Consider the following 21,596-nt stretch of genomic DNA (forward strand, 5'->3'; position numbering starts at 1 on the left):
CTACACACTATCCTGTTGAGTATTCATATGAATTTCCTTATAAAAATTGTTTACGGTTGCTAAAATAACTGCTTTACATTAGTAAGAATTATAAGAGTGGACTTGTATTACAAGTTACAGGAGCAGATGGACTAGTAGGTACTATTTCCCAGAGAAGGCATTTGTTTTTCTGTAACAACATGGTGATAGGAAATCCTACAAGGCTGAGTGTCTTAATTTGAAGGGTTTAAAATACAAAGCTACGCTGCTATAGTGAGGCAAACTTTTTTTAATTTTACAAGTGATTTTAATTAACTATTCTGCCTATAAAGCTGGTATAAATATATATAAATAGATATATATTAATTCAGTTTATTAGTCAGTCCTATCTGATGCTTGTTGTACTGCCTACCAATGCAAGGTTGGATTTGTGATGCAATCTCTGAAGCTCCCAGTTGAATCTTAGTTCGTTCCCCCACCACATTGACTTTGCTCAAGTAGCCTTATACTTAGATTAGCATACCTTCAGAGTTCAGTGTAATAAGGGTCACATTGTTCCCGATACTTTGGCTTCCTAATTGTCCACTGTTGGAAACTGAGTCACTGGCCTCAGAGCCACTCTCTCCGTCTTCATTGTGACTGTCATCGTGCCCTGGGACTTTCACCACTATTGTGTTCTGCCTACGTCCAGGAACAGCACTAAGGAAAAAAAAAAAGTATGTGACTTCGGGAAAACATAATCCTTGATCAGGAAAAAAATCATTATAAGGGAATTAAAAACACTATCTGACAAAATTAATTGTATTATAAAAGAGTATTCCTTTAGCAAGCCTTCTCCTGTTTATAACTATGGCCTATCCAAAAAAATAAAATTGAAGGAAAATAACAGCACCATCAATAGAAATTGATGCAAATTGATGCAAATTGTCCCAGCCCCGTGTGCAAAAGTTAATCCAATAGTTAAAACAAACATATTATTTAAGAAAATTGTCTAACCAGCATCTCCAGTTCCACTTAATTTAAAATTTCCTTTAGATAGTACAAAATTTAACAAGCCTCACTCAGCTGCTGTGCATTCTTTATTCAGTTGGTTAGAAACTGATATTGGCACATCCTCAAGTGATTATGCGTCCATGTAAAAAAATATGTAGCTATAGGCACTCTTTCAGTTGTCAGCTCTCAACTAACACTGAACTAATCCCAGATCCTCCAAAACGTTCTCTGCACATCAACAGTGAAGCATTGCTCTGTATCTTTACTGCTGATACGGGGTCTCCCCAGGCAGCACTGTCAGCGGGATGCATTCAGTTAGAACCTGAATTTATTCTATTTCCACCACCACCATTGCTTAAAACATTCCTCATTTTCCCTTGGAATTGCTGCAGGCTGCTACTGATCTGTCAAAGGAGGGAGTGAAGGGAGGGAATTCCCATAACTCCTCCCTACGAAGAGCAGTAGAGGGAAATGGATTTATTTAGCCTAGAGAAAAGGAAGCTCAGAGGAGACCTTATCACTCTCTACAACCACCTCACCCACAAGACTTGGCAGGGCTAGGTTAATGGTTGGACTTGATGATCTTGGAGGTCTTTTCCAACCTATGATACTAACTTGCTAAGGATATTGTCCAGAGAATCCGTTGCTCTGCTCAATGGCTCTTCCTGCCCGACCATCTTGGCTACAATTGAATTCTGCCGGTCGTTGTTCAGTATTACTGTGGTCTGGGGGACAACACTACAAGACAAAAATCAGAGAGGAAAATGGAATGTAAAGGAGAAAACCTTTTAAATAATACATTAACACAGTCTTATTGCTCACATAGCCTACTTAAAGAACAAGGTTTAGAGGCAGTCTCTGTTTTTCTCCCAGCACCGTGGTTATGTATCAAATGCTAAAGCTGGTAATCCATCGCATTTGACATCTGTATCACTTTAAGTACTCATAATTCTTTCAGAGGACGGACAGCTTCAATGGAATTATAAAAAGTCCATGACCCCTGGAAAAGTGATAAAGAATTCATCAACTCGAGATACACAGGAGGAAGGCTTCAAACCACAGCTTCAAAGAGCCACCAAATTCTTCTTTTGAAAAGTCTGAAAGTGAGCATTTTTACATATACTAAAGCCAACTTACACAGTAATGCAGCATTTTTAGTGGGATAATTCCTAGAAAAAAATGTGAAAGTATTTATTGCATAATCAGATAACGAGCTTAGTGTAAAAGCAGTATTGTTTGCCAGGGCTGGGGGCCTTGGGAGGCTTGGAAGGGAGGGTGGCACTGGGGGCATCAGAGTAGAACAAGGACAGACTGTAATTTTAAATAATAACAAGACTAAATATTTCTTGTGTGCATTTCACATACAAAAGAAAAAAATCTAAAACAAACAACAGAAAAGCAGTTAGTGCGTGAAGCAGGGAGAAACCAAAATGCCTTCCCTATCACACGTGATGACAATGCAAAATAAAATAACCAGAGAAGTGTTGTACGCAGAAAGAGCAGTAAGCCTACAATATAAAAAAAAAGTAAATACAAAGTAAATAATTGTCTTCAGCGTGCAGTTTACCGTTTAATTTGGTTGCAGGGATTACCAGTATTATTCCCACACCACTACTCTAAGACATCGTTTTGATATTTAAGACTGTTTTTACTGTGGTCATGGTAAACTTACGGAGAGAAAGAACTTAGAACAAAAATTTGCATTTTAGTGACAGAGGCAGCTTTCTTCTTTCTGTTTGCTTCACACAGTAAATAGTCCGCTAGTGTTTTTGCTGGTCCAACATCTCAAACAGAATCGATGGGCATTTATTTTTCTTAACTGTATTCCTTGGCTAATTGTCAAAACGCAAATACGAAAGACAAATTGAACAAATCTGATGACAGCAACTCTGTTTATTTCAGCTGCAACAGAGCGCCTGCTTGCATGAATATTCATGGGTCTACATAAGACTAAGAGCTACAATATCCATCACTAAGGACCCACAGAAAAGAAACTGTCATAAGAGCTAACAATTAATGGATCTCAGCTTTGGCTCAGCTAAAATGGCTAACCATGGTTTTTATGGATACAAGAAGTCCAAGGGCCTTACTGCTCTGCTCCCCTCTTCCAGAAATTCTATCTGTTGCTAGTAACAAATGGGATTCCTTACGGAGTGCCAATGATCTGTTGGACTGCAAACCTCATGAAGCTCTGGAAGATGTTTGTCTAATCATGGACAAGTACAGAGTGTACTATAGCTTTTCATGTGTATGTGAAGTTCAAATTCTTAAGCAATAAATTGGTTGGGGTTTTTTTGGTTTATTTTAGTTGCTATCTGCAGTATAAGGGTTTATGATGCTTTAATAGTCACCTTTCAACATGATTTCTTATTACGAGAAAATATGTACGTTACTAGAGACTAAATTCTCGTACTTAAAAAAAAAAAAAAAAAAGGCAACTTCTATCTACTTTACCAGTATCAGCACCAAACATTTTAAGAAAGAAATGCACCAAATACTTGATAAAATACCAATACGTGGCAGTGTTGGCAGTTCCCCCAGTCTAGCAGCAATCCATGTTCTCATTACATTTCCCAAATTGCCCGAATAACTTAAAGTTTTTACAGGCCAGTTTAAAATGTTCAAAAATTTTATACTTCCTTTTAGACATTGTTCTTTATCACCATCTTTCTCCCAATCGTTTCTGAGTGCCTTTTCAAAATGTCACTTACCAAAGCTCGTTTTTAATGAGCACACTGAATAATTAATTGCAGCTGTAGAAATAAATTCAATAAAATTCCATTTACAAACTCCCTCGGCTTTTGTTCATATTAAGTTTATATTTGGAAAAAAAATCTTAGCACTTAAAATTGACATTAAAATAAGAAAAAGGTGTTTTTCTTGTTGTTGTTTCATTGTTGTTGTTTTTTTTTTAACATAGCATTCATTTTTTAAGGAAGACAATCTGGAGAGTTAAGCCAGATGGCATATAGCTAATTTAGACTAATTCAGAATGAGGAAATACTTTACTATAAACCACCAGCACAGATTTATCAGCTCTTCAATGCATCAATGTATGTTTCAAGCTTCCTTGCTTGAATTCATAAACTTTTTTTTGTTTTAGGGGTAAATTTGAAGAGAAAAACATCCACGAAGACACCGGCTCCCCTCTAAGCATTAACCTTTCCTAGTTAGTAGAATCGATTGAGAGTACAAACCCACCACCACAGTTGTTTGGGGAGGAGCCACTAACAAAACATACCATTTTACTGACACTTATTTTCCTGGCTAAACAGCACAAAGGCAAAAACACACCACAAACACAAGGAAAATCTCTGTAACAGGACGCAGCAACTGCCAACTTGTCCATCAATTGTTTTACATTTGGAAACGAACAGAAACGAACAAGTTGTAAGGATTCGGAGAATCCATAAACCAGTTTGGAGAGAGAACTGAGTCACACAAAGCACAGTGGTAGAGAATAGCTAAAATAAACATCCATTTGGAGATGTTCAACACAGCACAATACATCTACAAGCACTAACTAATCTTTCTCAGGGATTAACCTGAGTAGGAACTCTACATCTGGTTTCAAAATAACTGAATGAAGTTTCTTGTCTATTACCAGGAATCATTAGGGGGTGGATAAAACATCTCCTGTGCTCTGTATCTACTACCACACAGGCTCTAGTTAAAAAAAAAAAAAAAAAAAATCGATTCCATTTTGATCCTAAAGGAGAATTAATTTCTTATGTTTAATGCTTAATTCTGAAAAATGATGCTTCCTCCAGGAGCGTGCACAAGGAGGATGCAGCAGCCTTTTCGTTCAGATCCTAAGTGTTAACCGAGGAACCATATTTCTGGTCCACGTTCTGCACACAACAAGAAGGGCCGCAGAAGCTGCTGACCAGTTCTGGCAATGAGGCATCACGAGGCCGAAATTTTTCAGAGCTGATGCTGTGAAACTCGAGCAGCTACTTCTCTGGAAGAAAAAGAAAGTAACAGTTGGGACCAATACAAAAAGGGGGCCATTATGCTTGCAAAAAGGAGAATTTCACAGTACTCCTTAGACTCCAGTTCCTACACAGGCAAAATGAATATCCACAAGATTCCCTGCAGATACGGGAATGTGCTTCCCAGTAATTTTCCTGTTAGGTTTTCTATTCTCTGTTTTCAGATTTGTTTATTTTAAAGAGACAGCAACAAGAAATCTGCTGAACATACACGGCTTTAAACAAGGAGTTCTATGTTAAGTCAAAACCCTGGGCCAACCTTAAACAATCCAGCAGAGGAAATCATTAGAACTTATTACAGCCTAATGTATCCTCATATTGGATTACTCTAATTTATTTTTTCAGACCCCATACTGAAGATAAATCAACTGTAATCATTACTTATGCACTAAAACACAGATAACGAAAATCATGGAGAAGGGGGAGGACAGCTTCTGATACTCAACCCTATCCCAAATGAAGCAATTCTTTCTATCAGCACTGCCAGTACTATATTCATGAAGATGATGGAAAGAAAATATTAAAAGGGGTCACACGGAGTGCTTCAGAAACCCAGTGTTGTTGCATAGGCTTCAGTAGTTTCCATTTATGTTCACATATTCCTTTCCCCATAAGCATTAGAACTTGGAGAGACTCTTCTTGGACACAACTTGGTAAAAACTTTAAAAAGGCATGATACTTGAAGATAGATTTATATTTGGGGATTTTTTTTAAATGCCATTAAATAATCTGTCCAATTACTGGAGAAAATATTCCTAAAAGAATATATATGCCAGATAATGATTTTCAAGTGTGTATATTTAACCTCTGGCTTTTATTTTTTTTAATATAAAAGAACTTTCAATCTTTTGTATAAGAGCATTCCTGCCAAAGGTAATTCTCAATATGGAAAAAACGTGTGAGTCAGATATGATCATTAGTCTTAACTCTTGGCATTTTTATTGCCAATAACCCATCAATCACATAGAGCACAGCCAATGACATAAAAGAACTTGCAGCAATACCAAGATGACGATCTGCTCCTCTTCCCAGTCAAGGCTTTCATTTGGGAGGAGAGAAAAATAAACCAGAAGGAACTAATTGGCGTTTCTATGTTCCACGAGGTACAAGATAAAAAGGGCTTCTCCAAATGGATGTAAATGAGTTTCGGAAAAACACACTGAATTTCTCAGACAAGAAGTTACTCTTCTTGTATCTCTGCACACACTAATATAGCCAGTTAACAGAGTATTTATAGCAGTCCTCAGGCAGTTAAAGAAAAGAAAGAGGAGAGTTCTCTCCTCAGACCGTTTCTGAGTCTCCTTTGAGGATGTGAACATCTGCAAACAGGTAAAGACGACCTTGGAGACAGAGCTCAGCTTATGGACATTCAACTAGCCACATCCTCCTGAACTGCTCTTTTCTGTCTGTCCATATATAAATGCTCTGCAGGCACTCCAACACCCACACCGTGTGCTCTGCGTATCTGTAAGGCAAGGCTCACGAGGGTATAATTCTCACCTTCCTCTAGCGTATATATTAAAAGGAGAGGCAGAAGGAAAGGAGATGAGGAATGCAGAAGGTGGAGTTACTGCTGGCAAACTGCTTGTTCTGAACACAGCCTTAAGGAAAGCAAGTCTGGGAAAGAGACCTTGAACACTAATATTTTCCATTTTACTGCTGGAGACTGCCCTGTTCTGTTTGTTTGTTTTTTTCTCTCTTACTAACACTTGCGTTCATCAAGAACACCCACCCTGGATCTTTTCATCGCCATTTAGGAAGATAATGTTGCAATGGTCCTTCCTCTTCCACCTGTTGCCTTTGCTTTCTCCACATACAGTTACGACTCTCTACCCAAATAGGAATGAGAAAACTGACTTATTAATTTACAGTATGGTATAAATGAAAAAAAAGAAGAAAAAAACAGAAAGCAGCAAAGCATACACAAAATTACATTGGATTTACACCAAAAAAAAGGAATGCAGCTCCTAATGTCCTAGAAGAGAGCCAACAACTCCATCATTCACCAAGATGAAGAACAGTAAGATATCCGCTATAGGATAGAGCACACTGTGGGGGCACTTGAATGGTTAAAGTTTTAATGTCCCTAAACCATCCAGTCACCTAGCCATAGCCAACTCCCAGAAAAGCAGCAGCATTATCCATCATTTTCAGTAACAGCTCAGTCGTCCAAAATTATCTTTGGATTCTATGCATCTGGAATATCACATAAGAGCAGACATTATAAAGATAGCGTTAATGATTAGGTCCCATACAAACACAAGCCAAAGTACACCAACCATCACAGGAGAGAGATTTGTGTATCTGAAAACCGAGAAGGCTGTAATCAATTTATAATAAAGACAAAGCAAATGGAGCATTTACTAAAACATACTGTTAACATTTTAAGATTTAATGCAATGAATTTCCAGCTCAAACATAAGAGCTAGTCGTTTTCCAAGTTACAAAACACATCTCTGCAGAGCTTATGGTACTCAACCCTACCTACAGAGACAGCCTCTGAATTGGCTGACAGGCTGAAAGATGAATTACTGGCTTTAAGACCAATTTCATCAACCAATTTAAAAAGCTGTTAAAATCTGTTGTGGATTATTCTGTTCTGAGAAAAGCCACACTTGTATGACCAACTGTAATTATTCATAAACGCAAACATCCATTCCCACATGCTCACCAGCTAACCAACAGCCAGCCATTGCTACAAGAGACCCGAACAACCTACCTACCACTTCCAAACCCAGCTTGGTACTTTACAGGTGTCATACAATCCGTATGCACATAGCGGCAACTCACACTTTTTTTAAACCAACTTCTCTTTTTCCAAACAAAGACTGTAAAAATTAAATGCACAGTGAAAGACGGGCTCTGAAGAATCTTTGGACTAAGCAGATAAGGAAAAGCAGAAAAAACAGTGCAGCCAGGCCATCTTGCAACCAACATAACTGAGACTGAAAAATACTGTCACCAGAAACGGCATTAGTCTTCTACTTTTAAGTACAGACTGGAAAAGGACACGTCATGACTTATAATTAACAGGTTAATACGAGCCTCTTCAGAGATAAATGTACTCAAAGACGTAAGAGCTAAGATCTTTTTCTTCAGACCGTATAGAAGGAAATTTACAGCTGTTACCCTTCTTTGAGCCTTTATATCCTGAACAGCAGCTAGATAACGCAACCTGCTGGGGATTGTATTAAACGAGAAACAAAACCGGGTGATCTCTAAGCAAATAAGCAGTCGTATTCCGTAACAAAGTATGTGAGCTTGACTGATCTTCAGCAAAGTCACAGTGAAAGAAATGATCTACTGCAGCCGTAGTACTAAAACAGAATTTACTACCTGGTTAGAAAACACGACATGAAACAAACGCAAAGACTGAACTGACAGTCCACACAGAAGCAAGAGAAGGCAACGAAAGGCAGAAAGACTGAGAGCTTTTAGCTCTGTGTTAGATATATGCTTAGTGGGATTTATAAACGTCACTAGGCAGGCTAGGTTTTTTGCTATCTGCACAGTTTAACACAAATACCTTCATGAATTTGGCCCAAGATCAAGAATAATTCCAGGAATCTCTAAACCAAAGCAAAGTGCACTGACTAAATATCAGAATTTCTTCGGTAACCTTCCATGCCCAATTAGAAGTAGAAAGGCTGGCAAAAGATAACAAAGATACATCAATAATTTATCACAGTTCGTTAAAAATGTGCAGAACATGAGACTTGCGAAAAAATGAGACTCATGAAAAGGAGATTGTGGTGCCTTAATACTTTAGGAAAATTTTCCTTTTTCTTAGTAAACACACACCTAGTCTGTGATGCTGCCTGTACTAGGTACGTTCGAAACAGAGAGCAAAAAGCACATTTTTTCTGCAATTTCAAATGCACAAAGTACTGAAAACGAAATAAGAACTAATTAACACACATCTTATAACCAAAACATCAAACGGCTCTATTCCTACAGGCAGAAAAGAGGAAAAAAATAACTCATCCATATATATTATAGAAAACTCCTGCCATACTAACACAAAGTGCAGCTAAATGTGTTAGCAAGGTCCTTTGTGCAGAAGGGCAAGAAAGGAAACCCCTGAGGAGTCAAAAACTTGCCCATCCACTGAGAGTGCCAGCATGTGCAATCAAAATAATTTAGACCAATTTGTTAAATGAAGCTCTGTTAAGTACCTTTTTATAAACTTTTATAAACTACAAACAATTGTGCAGATGTTATGATCCAAAATCAAACTCCAGCTATCCTGGTATGATCCATTATTATACAGATGGCTACATTTAAATTTCTTTTTCCAAATTGTCCTACAATTTCTAATATCTGCATTAGAATAAACACACTAAATGGGCAATTTCAGTCTTCAGCATCATGACTATGCTGTTTGGCTTCGTGTGTGTGCGCGCACGTTACAAACTGGGTTTCAAGACAGCAGTTACAGTAAGTGAAGCCTCGACAGTCATCGGAAACTGCAAAAAAAAATACATCAGGTTCCTGCAAACAGAACTAAAACACACGGCTCACAGAGAGACGGTTCAAAAATCATTTTCAGCGTATATTTCTGGTTTTCTTGCTTTCTGTAATTACCCAACCGGTTATATCCACTTGCCACTACACACACTTTTATAGAAAGGCCAAGGATGCTGCTACTCTGAGAGCTGGTACTGAATCTTCAGATCCCATATACCCTAGACAGCTGTTAAAGAAACACCACTCTTTACTTTTTATAAATAATACAATTTTAAAAGATATTAGGAGCAGATTTCCTGTCTCAAACTCCACCCTTTAATATGGAACAAAGCGACTGAGCTAAAGATATGCAAAAATGTACAGTTCCCCAGAAAGGAAAAATTCTGTTTGGAAAGACATTCAGATTCCAAACTGTTTTTTACGTTTGGAAATGTATCAGTTAAATAACATCTGCTGCCAAGTAAGGCAGATGGAAGACTGGCTCCTTGCCACCTCACCAGCCTCACCGAGACCTTGCGAGATGTACGGCTGTTTCATCCTGCTGAGGCTCTGAATCCATCCACAGCTCTTTTCCACCTTGCTTAAAGCAAAACCAGGGACTCTCCAAAAAACACTGTGGGTTATTCCTTTTAAAACTATACTGATGTATCATTTTCCATAAGTAAGAAGGCAGGTAGTTTTTGCCAGCTTTTTAAAATAGCACTACCGGTACATTAATCTGGTGTGAACAGGGATGCAAAGTACTTTGAATCACATCTTGGAAATGAAATTTCTGTGCTTCCAAAGGAGGAAGGAAATTTGCCCCCTGCAATCACGAATTGATGAGGTGCTCCCCTCTTTATCCATTCTTTTTGTTCTGCTCTTGGAACCAAATACCCCAAATTACAGCAAAAGTTTCAAGGGAGAGTGCTCCTAAAACTGGATTTTTGAACCCTAAGCACCTCCAGACACTAACATGAAAAATATTTCAACTCTCTAAACTGGAGTCCACATGAATATATAAGGCTTTTCTGCCCCCTTCTGTCTGTTACCTTTGATATATTACTTCGTAAAATGTATAGTATGTAACGTATGCTTCCATAATCCGGTGCGCTGTGTCAAATGCATTAAAATTTACAGAGCTTCACTAAATAAAATCCTAATAATCACTTTCATCCATTTTACAGCAGTCATGAAGTAAAGACTATTCCCTTTCATTAAAAACAATAATTCTTTTCAAATGTTTATTTAAGAAAAAGGAGCAGCATGAGCCGTACGAAGGCATTTGTCCTGAACCAAACTGCAGTTGATGTACTCTCTGCTTTTATTTCTTAAATGCAATAGCTGGCCGTGTTCACAGAACCACAGAGTTAAGGTAAATGCTCTGCTCTCCCCAGAAATTATCTAATACGACCTTATGGGATTTGGCAATGGTGTAGGTCAACCTGCCTTTTAATACTTCTATAATTGGTTTTAAATGTTCTTAGATGTTAATTACACTAGTAAATGTCCCCCCTAATCCATATAAATAACTCAAAGCCTTTTTGATCTCCATGTATGCCTCCCTTTTTCATTCTCGGATACCCTTACAATTAAAGGACGTTGATTTCTAAAATGTCTTGACACAAGGGGCAAATTCTGTGTGCATTCAGCGCTCTCATTTCTTAGCTTGCTTTTAAGAATAGCGATATATTGCACCACAAGGGGCTCCATGCAACTGATTTTCTGTTTTTGTGCCATAAATTTCAGAGTCACTGAAGTCTGGGATGCAGAACGAAGTTGCTATATATTAGCTAAGTGGGAATAAATGTTTACCCACATGTGGCTCAGAACACGCACAAATTATTTCAGATGTTTCAAAACTCCTTGTTTAAAGGATTTCACATCTGTCGTGTGCTAAGAACAACCAGGAAGCCTAAGGTATGACAACACTGCAAATTGTCAAATACTAAGCCTCGCAACACATCTGCAAGATTGAAACCCTCGTCTAAAACATGAAGAAAGTTTATTACCTAACTTTATCACCTTTATTTTAAATGCATATTGCTGAAAATCTTACCTATCGTTGTATTTTTTTTTAAGAATTCAAAATCATACCCTTAGATTTTTTTTGTTTTGAGCTTCATAGGCATATTTTAATCACCACCATAATTTAAAAAAGTCCACATACTTTGCATCTATTTCTCAGACAAAAATTATCAGTCGCTACTTGCTAAGCTATCATCTGAATCACTAGACCATTACAAACAACATTTCATCAGAAACCATTAAGTTTCATCAGAAACCATTAACGTATGGACTGGGAAAAACAAATCAACACAGTTCAAATCTTGGTCACTTCAAAAAGTTTTCCTAGATTAGGTTCCATCCCCTACACATCCATGAATTATTGAACTCTCCAAAACACAGCTGAAATGTTAGTATTAAATTGTTAGTTTAATTCTATAACTGACCTTGTATTCTCAACCTAAAGGCTATCTGAAAGTTATATACTGTTTCTGAACTTATCAAATCCCACCAACAAATTACTAAACACTTGGCTCCTCAGTATCTTAGTGCAACAATAATGGAATGTGAAATTCCAATGAGAACACTGCTGTACAAACTTCTTAAATACAAGACACCACTTCTCCCTAGTCCTGCATGAATTTTAACTCCCAATAGTGGAGGGATTAAATATAAGATACATTCAAACCAATGATACATGGAATTTGGAGCACTTGTTAATGGTCTGTAACAAAACTCCAGACAGACTCAACCACCAGATGAGCTTAATTTCCAAATAGCTAAGTCTCTAGCACACACATCCAAAACAAGAATGATGATTGTTTGCAGCACTGCTGCTGTAGATCGTACCAGATAAAGCAAATAGCAATAAAAATCAGAGTCATGAGAGTTCTAAAACTATTTTTAATATAATTGTGTACTGGTCCTAACTACAATAAATCACCGAAGTTCACTGAATTTGTAGCATGCACTTGTACCTGAAATGCAGGTTTCAATGCAGGTAAAATAAAAAGATGTCAATCAGTATTATTACAACTGAGCACCAGAATCAATCCAAAGATGTTGAGGCTGACAAGTTCTTTTGATAAATTAGGAGACTTTGGAAAGCATTTTAGTATTTTTCAGGGAATCAGACATTTAAGTATTTTGTTAAAACTGCAGACGAAGAAACTAACACTATGCAGCTCTGGATAAAAAGATGTCAGGAAAGATGGGCTGCCATCTAATTGTAGAATTCCATTATTTGATTAGTTCAGTTTTATCATCCGGATTTATGATTATAAGAGAGAACTGCAGTTTTCAGATAAACATGTGTACTATACCTCCATAAGTTATATGGAGTTTTCAGCCATCCATTTACGAATTTCAAGCCACAACAATTCTTCCAGGCTAAAATACAACTAAGCATTGGCTGGCATTGTAAGGAAGCAGTAGTTAATTTTCTTCTTTTAAGAAAACCACAGAGACTGCATTTCATGCATTCAACTTGAAAACATGTGTGTGTGTTTATATACATGCAAATGCATGTGTAAGCAACCCCTCTATCACCTGGCTTTGCAGTGAGGGATTAAAAAAAAAAAAAAAAAAAACCAATAATAGGTGGTAGAACTGAAAACAAAAGCCACAAAAGGCAGGAAAAGTAACAGCATTTTGAGCCAATCGATGCAATTATGAATGGCAGTTCAAGTCCTAATGCCCTTAGTCAAACTTCATCTTTGTCTAAAATGTTTTTTTCAAGCTTATTTTGCTTATATTTATGTGCAATCTTAAAAAAAAAAAAAAAAACTCGAGATTCTAAACAAAATCTTAAAGTTTAAAGAATAAATACGCTCTAAAGTCTTGTTTTTTTTTTTTAAATGATGATCTTTAGATATTGTTGATGTTAACTTTGTTCCCTATCTGGGAGTGCACCTGAGATGACCATGGCGACAACGGGTCCCAGACAAATCGTGCCATCTTCCTTCAGCCCTTTCCCCACGACCAGGCAGGACTCGCACAAAAGCCGTTCAACGCGAGGGCCGCGCGCTCACCCCCAGCTCTTCATGACACAATCCCATTAATTATAAACAGAACCCTCACTGGCTGAAGCTACAGATATGACACTCCAGCCGTTAATTTAAAACAAGTTTGTTTGCACACAGTACCACTGACTGACAACAGAAAGTGGCAGGGAAAGTTTGTTCATTTATTGATACCGCAGGGTCCAGGCCAAAACCATGACAGAAGTTCATCTGTGTTTTTGTCAGCCACTCCCAGACTTCAAGGCCTGGGCTAAAAACTCCGCTGGAAAGCGGCTCGAACACAAGATATTCTGAAGGATAAGTAAACACTGCTTGCTTACAGAAAGTGACAAGAATTTCTGAAGACCTGATGAACTCCGAAACTTTTTCCAGAGAGCCTCCTAACACATTCTGATTACCACCCCAAATAACTGACTGTGTTTTCAAGACATTATCAATAACAACTGTTGTTTGTTGTTTTTTTTTTTAAACCTGGCTTAATTTTACTTATTTTTTTTTTTCAGGCTGACTGTTGAGTTGTCTTGGGGGCTGAATAAGCTACCAGACAAATATTTTTTCAGGCCTACGTTCAGTACATGAGATCAGGCTCGCGGCAGGCAGAATAATGTACCTGTAACTTGAAAAATAAACCATCTGCCATACATTTTTCAGGATACTATAGCCCTCAATACATGCTTTGTTTCAAACCGTGGCAACCTGAAAAAATCCTTCCTGCAAATTGAGTGTCTTCGGACTTGACACAAGCGTACTTCCATTAAGGGAGAGTTAGCTTTTAACTTTACTTGAAGATATTAACAATCCGAGAGGTTTATAATGCTAATCTATTTATCAATGAATTAAAAAGGGAATGAAATAATAGCCATAAATTAAACTCAGAGTAGTTTACATTGCCTAATGAGTTGTAGTATTGACCAAAGAGAATGTGGAAGAGAGGTTAACTACATATCCCAGAGACTCAACAGCCACCATTTAATAAAAAGAACGTAAGAATTACTATTCTTTTAAAAAGCCAGAAGTAGCACAGTTTGTTAAAATGAATAAAAACCCTTACGATAAAAATGCGACAAAAATGAAAAAGCTATTCAACACCTGACAGTATGAAATTAGGTTGGTTAAGGGGGGTTGCAATTCCTAGAAAAAAAACATATACACACAAGAAAATTCCAGGCATTTGTTTTTTATACCTATACCTTGAATAGATTATTTTTTCCCTTTTCCCCTAAAGGCTCTATGCATGGGGCAACAATACTTTTGGTAAATTCAAAACGAATGTCATACTGTAAATTTTTCTCCCTACTCCCATGCTGCTTTACAACTTCATTTAAAATCATCTCATTTTTCAGTTTTGTATTATTCACCTACAGAACCACTTGTAAGCAACGATACACCAGAAATACAAATCTGGAACTGCAAGCTGAGTGGATGAACAAACCCCATTCATCAAAAATTATTATGCTCTGTTGATTAATCTTAATCGTAAAACAAACATGGTAACAAACTACACCTACAAGAATTAAGAAAGTTTTTATATCCCATCTGGTACACAACTGCATCAAAAGCCTTCTCTTGTAAAAGAGATGTAAAATCCTTGTTTTGTACCTTAAGACAAAAAAAGACAAATGCTGTTTTCCAGAACCAGCTGACTTAAACTACCAACACTGCATTTAAGTGCAGTCAGGACTATCTGAAGCAGCTTTATTTTAACAAGAGAACGTCCAACCCATTAACAAGTTGTGCCCAAGGATACCGTATCAGGCCCTTGCGCAAATATTGAGTGCATTAAACTCTGCAATTCCATTTAACTCTCCAGTTCCCATTAAAGACAAAAATATATGAAATTCTATCTCTATGCTTAGTGATCAGTATCCTTAATCGGTTAGCCACAAATGCATGTAGTAAAGAACCAGATGTATGTGGTCTGTATTTCAACTTTACCATAACAAAGGTTCAAAGAAAATATCGGAACTAAAGAAAATCTATTTACATATGAATTTCCATATTTCATCAGAAACATTTTTATAGTGAAGAAAATACCAATTTAAAATTTAAATCCTCTCCAAAATCAATAAATTTCAAAAACTGTTATTCTCAATTATGTAACTATAAAAAAAAATCGTTAAAAACACAGTAGAATTGCACAATGTAACATTTGCAGAAAATATCCAGAAAAACAAATGATGGAGAGTTCTGTGAAACCAAAACAAATTCCTGTGTTATCTAAAGCGATCAACCTGAACCATTTATACTTGGGCTTACCCACGCAGAAAAATGATTAATGGAAAGATGCCGACAAAAATAACACTGTTTCTGGACTGAAGTCTTTCAGATGAAATATTTTCTTTAAAATGTGGATAAAAGATTTTAGCTGCACTGTCACACGCTGTGTTCATCAACTTATAAATCTCAGGACCTGGGCACATGCTCCGTTTCAAACTTATCATTTGGGGCTGCCATTCTGACAGGCAGCCGGCACTGCACCAGCTGTGCTATCGAAGAAGCTTTCAGCAGCTACTGGAATTTCTGACCATCGCGGTACCTCATAAAGAAAAGTAATTAGATATTTTTAATAGCCGTATTGCTAGGAAATGTTGCAGACGGAGGACGAGAGACAATCACTTCCTGGACGGGGACGCAGGGCTGTACTAATGCTGCACGAAGCTGGAAAAGCTGGGATCGCTGGGACAAGGCACTTACTCCCCGTACCGACTCATTAACTTACGTTGCTACTGTTCTTGGCTCTTTTCAAGCTCCAGGTTTAACACAACTCGGTGCAACCTAAGGATTTGTGTTTTGAAACCTTCTGACGGTCTTTCTTCTAAATAAACGTGGAGAAACTGTGCTTATTTAGTTCTGCTTTTCATGTAGTAACTCACTGAAATGCAGCAGATCACATCTCCAGTTCTGCATGACCTCCTTTAAAATGTTTTCTGATAGTTTTTGCTGTAGCTTAAGCCTCTTTCTAGATTTAAAAATTAGCCTGCTGTTCCTCCGTATCCCAACTGTTCACAGAAATTACTCTTAACACAGGACCGTGTATCCTTTATTTTCCTGCATACCTGCACCGCAATTAGCTGGAATATAACGAAGTACCGTAACAGCAGATCAGCATCAACAACAGGAACAAAGGAATTGAGCACGGTCCAGCATAAGTACACCTTCACGGATGCAAAATATCAAGAGCAGTAGACAGTACTGTAATTTCTGAAAACAACATTTCATAATTTTCCAAGAAACGTCAACAAACCTGCAAAGTACACATACCCAGAAAAGGATGCTGGAAGATTTCCACACAAATCATGCCTCGCGTGCGTAATAGACAGAAAGCAGAGTAAGGCTAAAACGTACTGCACTTCTGTCCTGGGAGCTAAAAACATGGGGTGGTTCCTGATTTATTACAAGTCTCCTTGAAAACTTCTGCTTCATTTCCCTAACAAGAGTTTTTAAAGCTTGGAAACAATAGTTTGGCACCAAAAAAGAGTACAAGTTATCCCAGTAAGTCAACATGTTTTCTAGAAAAGACCATTTATCATTGAACGCAAGTCTGACAACCATTACCAAAGTTACACTCCTGCCTCCATAACACAACTGGATGGTCAGATGATACTTTATCAACTCCATCTCATCAGCAGCCTATCCACAACAGCACCACACACAGCGTAAGATTCCACATCACAGTCACGGCAGGCATCAGTGCTCAGATGTGAATTTACCTGTTACACTGCAACTGCACAACTCCACCACAAGGTGAGACAGAAAAAAGCCCCTCTGTCCGAGTTGTCCTGGTTTTCATCACTTGATGACCTGCACATACTTCAAACTGACAAGCCTTAGGAAATTCATTGACTTTTAAAAGCACAAATACAACAGAGCAATCAAACTGCGTGAATTTATAATGCACAGTTTGCATGCTTTACTGTGTGCACTGCTGTAACACATTTTGATCATATTGAATCTGCACCAAATTAATGCAAGCAACTAAAATACCAGGAAAAAAAAGTAAACAAAATTCACTATAGAGCGGAAGGGAAGAGATCACAAATCTAAGGTATTTTTTGAAAAAAGGTAAGAGTCTGCTTTACTGCCATCTGGTTGACCTGTCTTAAGTAACTACAGCGTTTTTGTTAGAGCGGTAAGCCTGGTATTACTGTGGCAGAAAAAGGAGATGGGGATTGAAGAATCTTATTCAGATCCAGAATCTATTATCCAAAACACTAACTGTGGCTGGCAGCTCTCCACTGCCATCTGCAATGGAAGGGGAAGAGGAACCAACCCAGAGTCGGTAGAACAGTCCACGTAGGTCGTGAATCAGAAACAATGAACAAGAGATTTTGAGGTTTTTATGAATGAATGAGAGACAGGGAATTCAGTGAAACATCCCACCGCTGTGAAATTGAAGTGTTATTAATGCCAAAAAGACCTGCAAGTAAAAAAAATACACCCCCGTTTTCTTTCGAGTCACATATGCCATAGACTGCTACAAGAACAAAAAGCTTAGTGAAAACTCTTGTGTAATATTTCAGTTAATTGCTCTATGAGCCAAACAGTTATTATAGGTACTTAATATCTTTTGATATGGAACTTAGCTGTAATTGACCTTTTACACATATCATAGGGAAACTCCAAAAGCATGAGGTAATGCAGACACGGGACCTGTTTAAAGGAAAAATAAATGGAAGAAGGGAAAAGGAAGATGTCCAATGATCAAAATGATCATCAACAGCATACGAAAAAAGGCCAATAAAGGAATTCTGGAGTATCAACACTGTATTTGGACATCTAAAAAAGAAGTTTCTATTGGAAAAGTATGAAGAAATGTGAATTGTTCCTAGCTAGGCAGGTATCTGTTACAGTAAAACAAGCAGACTATTCAAATTTACACCAAAAATAAAAGAGAGATTGAACTTTTAAAAAGAGAGCAAGAACCACATTGAGTTCTTTACCCTTTTATATTTTTCCATACAGATTTGGTACACTTCTGAAAATTAGACTCTATTCATCACAAGTAATCACTTTCAATTGTGGGGTAACAGGTAGTCTGCATTATACAACAGGTACAACTGCATGAGCAAAGTGTTCCCTCTGAATGTAAAATCTCCAACTTTGAACTTCTTGTGGTAGCAAGATTATACTCCATCCTGTTTCATAAATGTACGAACTGCAAGATATCGTAAAATGTGAGGATGAGCTGAGATACATTCTTTAACTTAGAATACCTATTACACAAATAGCAATACGGAAAGTAAAAAAGTATATATACACACGCAGCAGTTAAGTGTACAGTGATATAATAGAAAAAGGCTATTGTTTGTGATTTGTTTTCTTACCTCACATGGATGTGCCTCACAACATAAAGGAACTAATTTTTTCTATGGAGATGTAGAGTAGTGCACCTGGAACAGTGCACTGAGCAAAACATATCAAAAATATATACAAAATATTTTTCAGTTATTAACAAAGTTCAGAGCGAGAGATGAAATATCAGAAGATCAAAAAACAGACAAAAAGCATATTAAGTTCACGTATCTTGACTAGAATGGTATGGTGTGAAAGTTGTCTGTGAATATTACACAGCTGTAATGGAAAATAAAAAGTCATTATTTTAAAAAGTATTAAGTTTTTCCTAGCTGTAGAAATGTGAATGTTGGAAAAGTCGTTACACAAAAAAAGTCTCTTGATCATCATATTCCTCTGGCTGGAATAATACCCATGGTAAAACGATAGGCACATCAGTATTTAAGATATTTAGAACCATAGTAGGCAACTCATAAAGGTACTCCAGGTCAAACCTTCCCTTTCATCAAAGTGGATGAGATTATTTAACAGATTTTCCATCTCCTACTTCTAACCCCAAAATAAACGTAGGTGCTATTCTACCAGGAGTCTTTAGAAAATAAGCACATACAACAAACTCTGCTGTATTTCTGTCTGATAAAAGTAAAATGAGAAGTAATCAGAATGATGAACTCACCAATTCAAAACAACCACAGAAATAAAAGTAAAGCAAGTCTACAAAACCCATCTGAAACAGATGATGTGACTTTTCCAGAGATGGATGAATCTGTCTAGTTTAAGTCAAAATTAAATGTGGAAATAGTTGCAAACTGTCCGTGGACCGGTGTGACACGATCGGTCTTATTCTAAGTAGAAGTAACATCATGAAACTGGTACAAAAATTACCTCTGAGAAATTAATTCTACACTCATAAGCAGCACACCAAGTTCCTGACAGCTATAAAGAAAGCTGCAGAGCTTGACGCCAGGGAAAAGGATTTAGGTTATTTTAAAAAGCACACTGATGAGTAATCTATTCTTTTCTTACCATCGCACTTTATTGCAGGTCTGCGTAGCGCCAAGAGGAGAACCTGCCACCATGGGGACTTGGATGGGGCTGTGCTGTTTGTTCATGACAAGATCCAACTTCTCTTCCAGTGATTTACAGGTAGCCTCTAGTGCCAGCAACTTCGCCTCAATGCTATCCAGTCGCAGGCATATTGTCTGATTAATGGAATACAGGAATGACTAGAAAGGGGAGAATGCAAGAGAAACTGCTTTTAAAGACGTACACGTTTATCTTCAGCAACATACACATAAGGAAGCTCCAGATAAATGTGACTGGAAAACAATTCTAAAGGAACTAGCAATGTGCCTAGTGACTAAATTCAGCCACATACAGAACCGATGACATTCAGGAGCATTTTAGTATTCTCATAGTCTTTCAGATCTTTATTTAGAAGCCAAAAGCATCCAAGCCAAACACATTTTCACCTAAGCACTTTGTTACTATGATTCCATACACCACAAAATCATTTTAAATCACATGCCAACGCCTTTCATTCAATATATTAAAAAAAAAAAAAAGTATATAAATCAATGAAAGCATCCTTCTGGATAAAGTTAAATAAGAATTTCTTTCCTTGTCCAAACAGATACATTTGGATAATTACAGTGGAATTGTATCAACACTAATCACTTCAGGGACAATAAATGCCACTCGCTTCAGTTTTCTCCTGAACAGCAAATCAAGAAAAGCAAATAAACTTTGTTTTCCTGAGCAGTTTTAAAGAAAGCATATTCCACTTGGTTCCCCTTGGGAAAAATAGGCTATTGAAGGGTAATGGTACACATACTCCTCTACAAACAGCAACTGTGCCATCTTGTGGCCCTCAACTACAATTCACACCCCATCGAGCTGCTTTGCAGTGCTGCTTCCTCCCTGCTCTCTTAATACAGAGCTTCAGTTTCTGTGGCAGAATTTCTAGACAAAGTTACATGCTGCTTAACGTGCACGGCAGTAAAATACAACTCACACGCTTATGCTCCAAGACAAAAACATTACTAAAACACAATAGTGGGAGCAGCATGGGAAGTTCTGCAAGAACAGAAGAGCCTGAGCTGCTGAGCCTGAACCAAATATAGCTCAACTCTTAGGAGAACGTCATTAGCTTAAAATAATAATTTAAAACATGCTGAAAATATCTGTATATTGTAATAAAAATATATTAAATTTACTTAAAATATACTTATTTACAATAACTGGGTAATGTCATACAATACATCAGATTTATTCCTAAGGGTTGAGTTTATTCACTTCATCAGAGAAGATGGAGCGATTTTTAAGCTACTAGAATTATTTCTGATTAAATTTTATATTGCATATTAAATTTTTGCTAATGATTTTATACCAGGAGATTAGCCAATTATGCAGATTTTAAAATTTATGCAGAAAATGAACACACAAACATTTCCAAGAAGGATATATTTCCAGTATTGTGCATGAGCATTAGCTCATTTGATATCATTTCCCCAAGAAAGCTAATTTAATTGGTATTATGAATACAAACAGAAAAGGGTATTCTTGTAACCTTAATAGAGGGATCCTGGCAGTTAATTTCTATACGCTGACGTTTCAGAGTAGGCTCTACGTCATCGTCTGTCACTTCATGATTCTCCAACACAACTGCAAAGAAAAATAAGCATTGCTGTAGCTTATAATACAAGAGGCAAGACCTGGATTTAAAATATATTAAATGGACAAATCAAATAATATGAAAGGAGTTTAGTTAACATATTGTATATTTCTATTTTTTTTTTTTTTTATGTTTTCTCTCAAATATGTATGATTACTTATTTCTGGCTTCTGAACCTTCACACTCTGCAAA

General features: G+C 37.2%; 1 protein-coding gene across 5 annotated transcripts in view; it reads right to left on the reverse strand.

Moving 5' to 3' along the window:
* The window catches only part of BANP (BTG3 associated nuclear protein), a 146,929-nt gene that overhangs the window by 111,178 nt on the left and 14,155 nt on the right, over positions 1–21,596 (reverse strand). For all 5 annotated transcript variants that reach the window (XR_010834395.1, XM_048075158.2, XM_048075162.2 and 2 more), the window contains exons 3-6: positions 21,300–21,394; positions 19,757–19,956; positions 1,588–1,710; positions 503–678 (exon numbers count right to left, since the gene is read on the reverse strand). Coding sequence is in view for 4 of the 5 variants with exons in the window: in XM_048075158.2 (XP_047931115.1) it covers positions 503–678; positions 1,588–1,710; positions 19,757–19,956; positions 21,300–21,394 (594 nt within the window). In the remaining variant the exon portion in view is untranslated. The remainder of the gene's footprint in view (positions 1–502; positions 679–1,587; positions 1,711–19,756; positions 19,957–21,299; positions 21,395–21,596) is intronic.

This window comes from Anser cygnoides, chromosome 12 (assembly GCF_040182565.1).
Source record: "Anser cygnoides isolate HZ-2024a breed goose chromosome 12, Taihu_goose_T2T_genome, whole genome shotgun sequence".
NCBI classification, from domain to species: domain Eukaryota; kingdom Metazoa; phylum Chordata; class Aves; order Anseriformes; family Anatidae; genus Anser; species Anser cygnoides.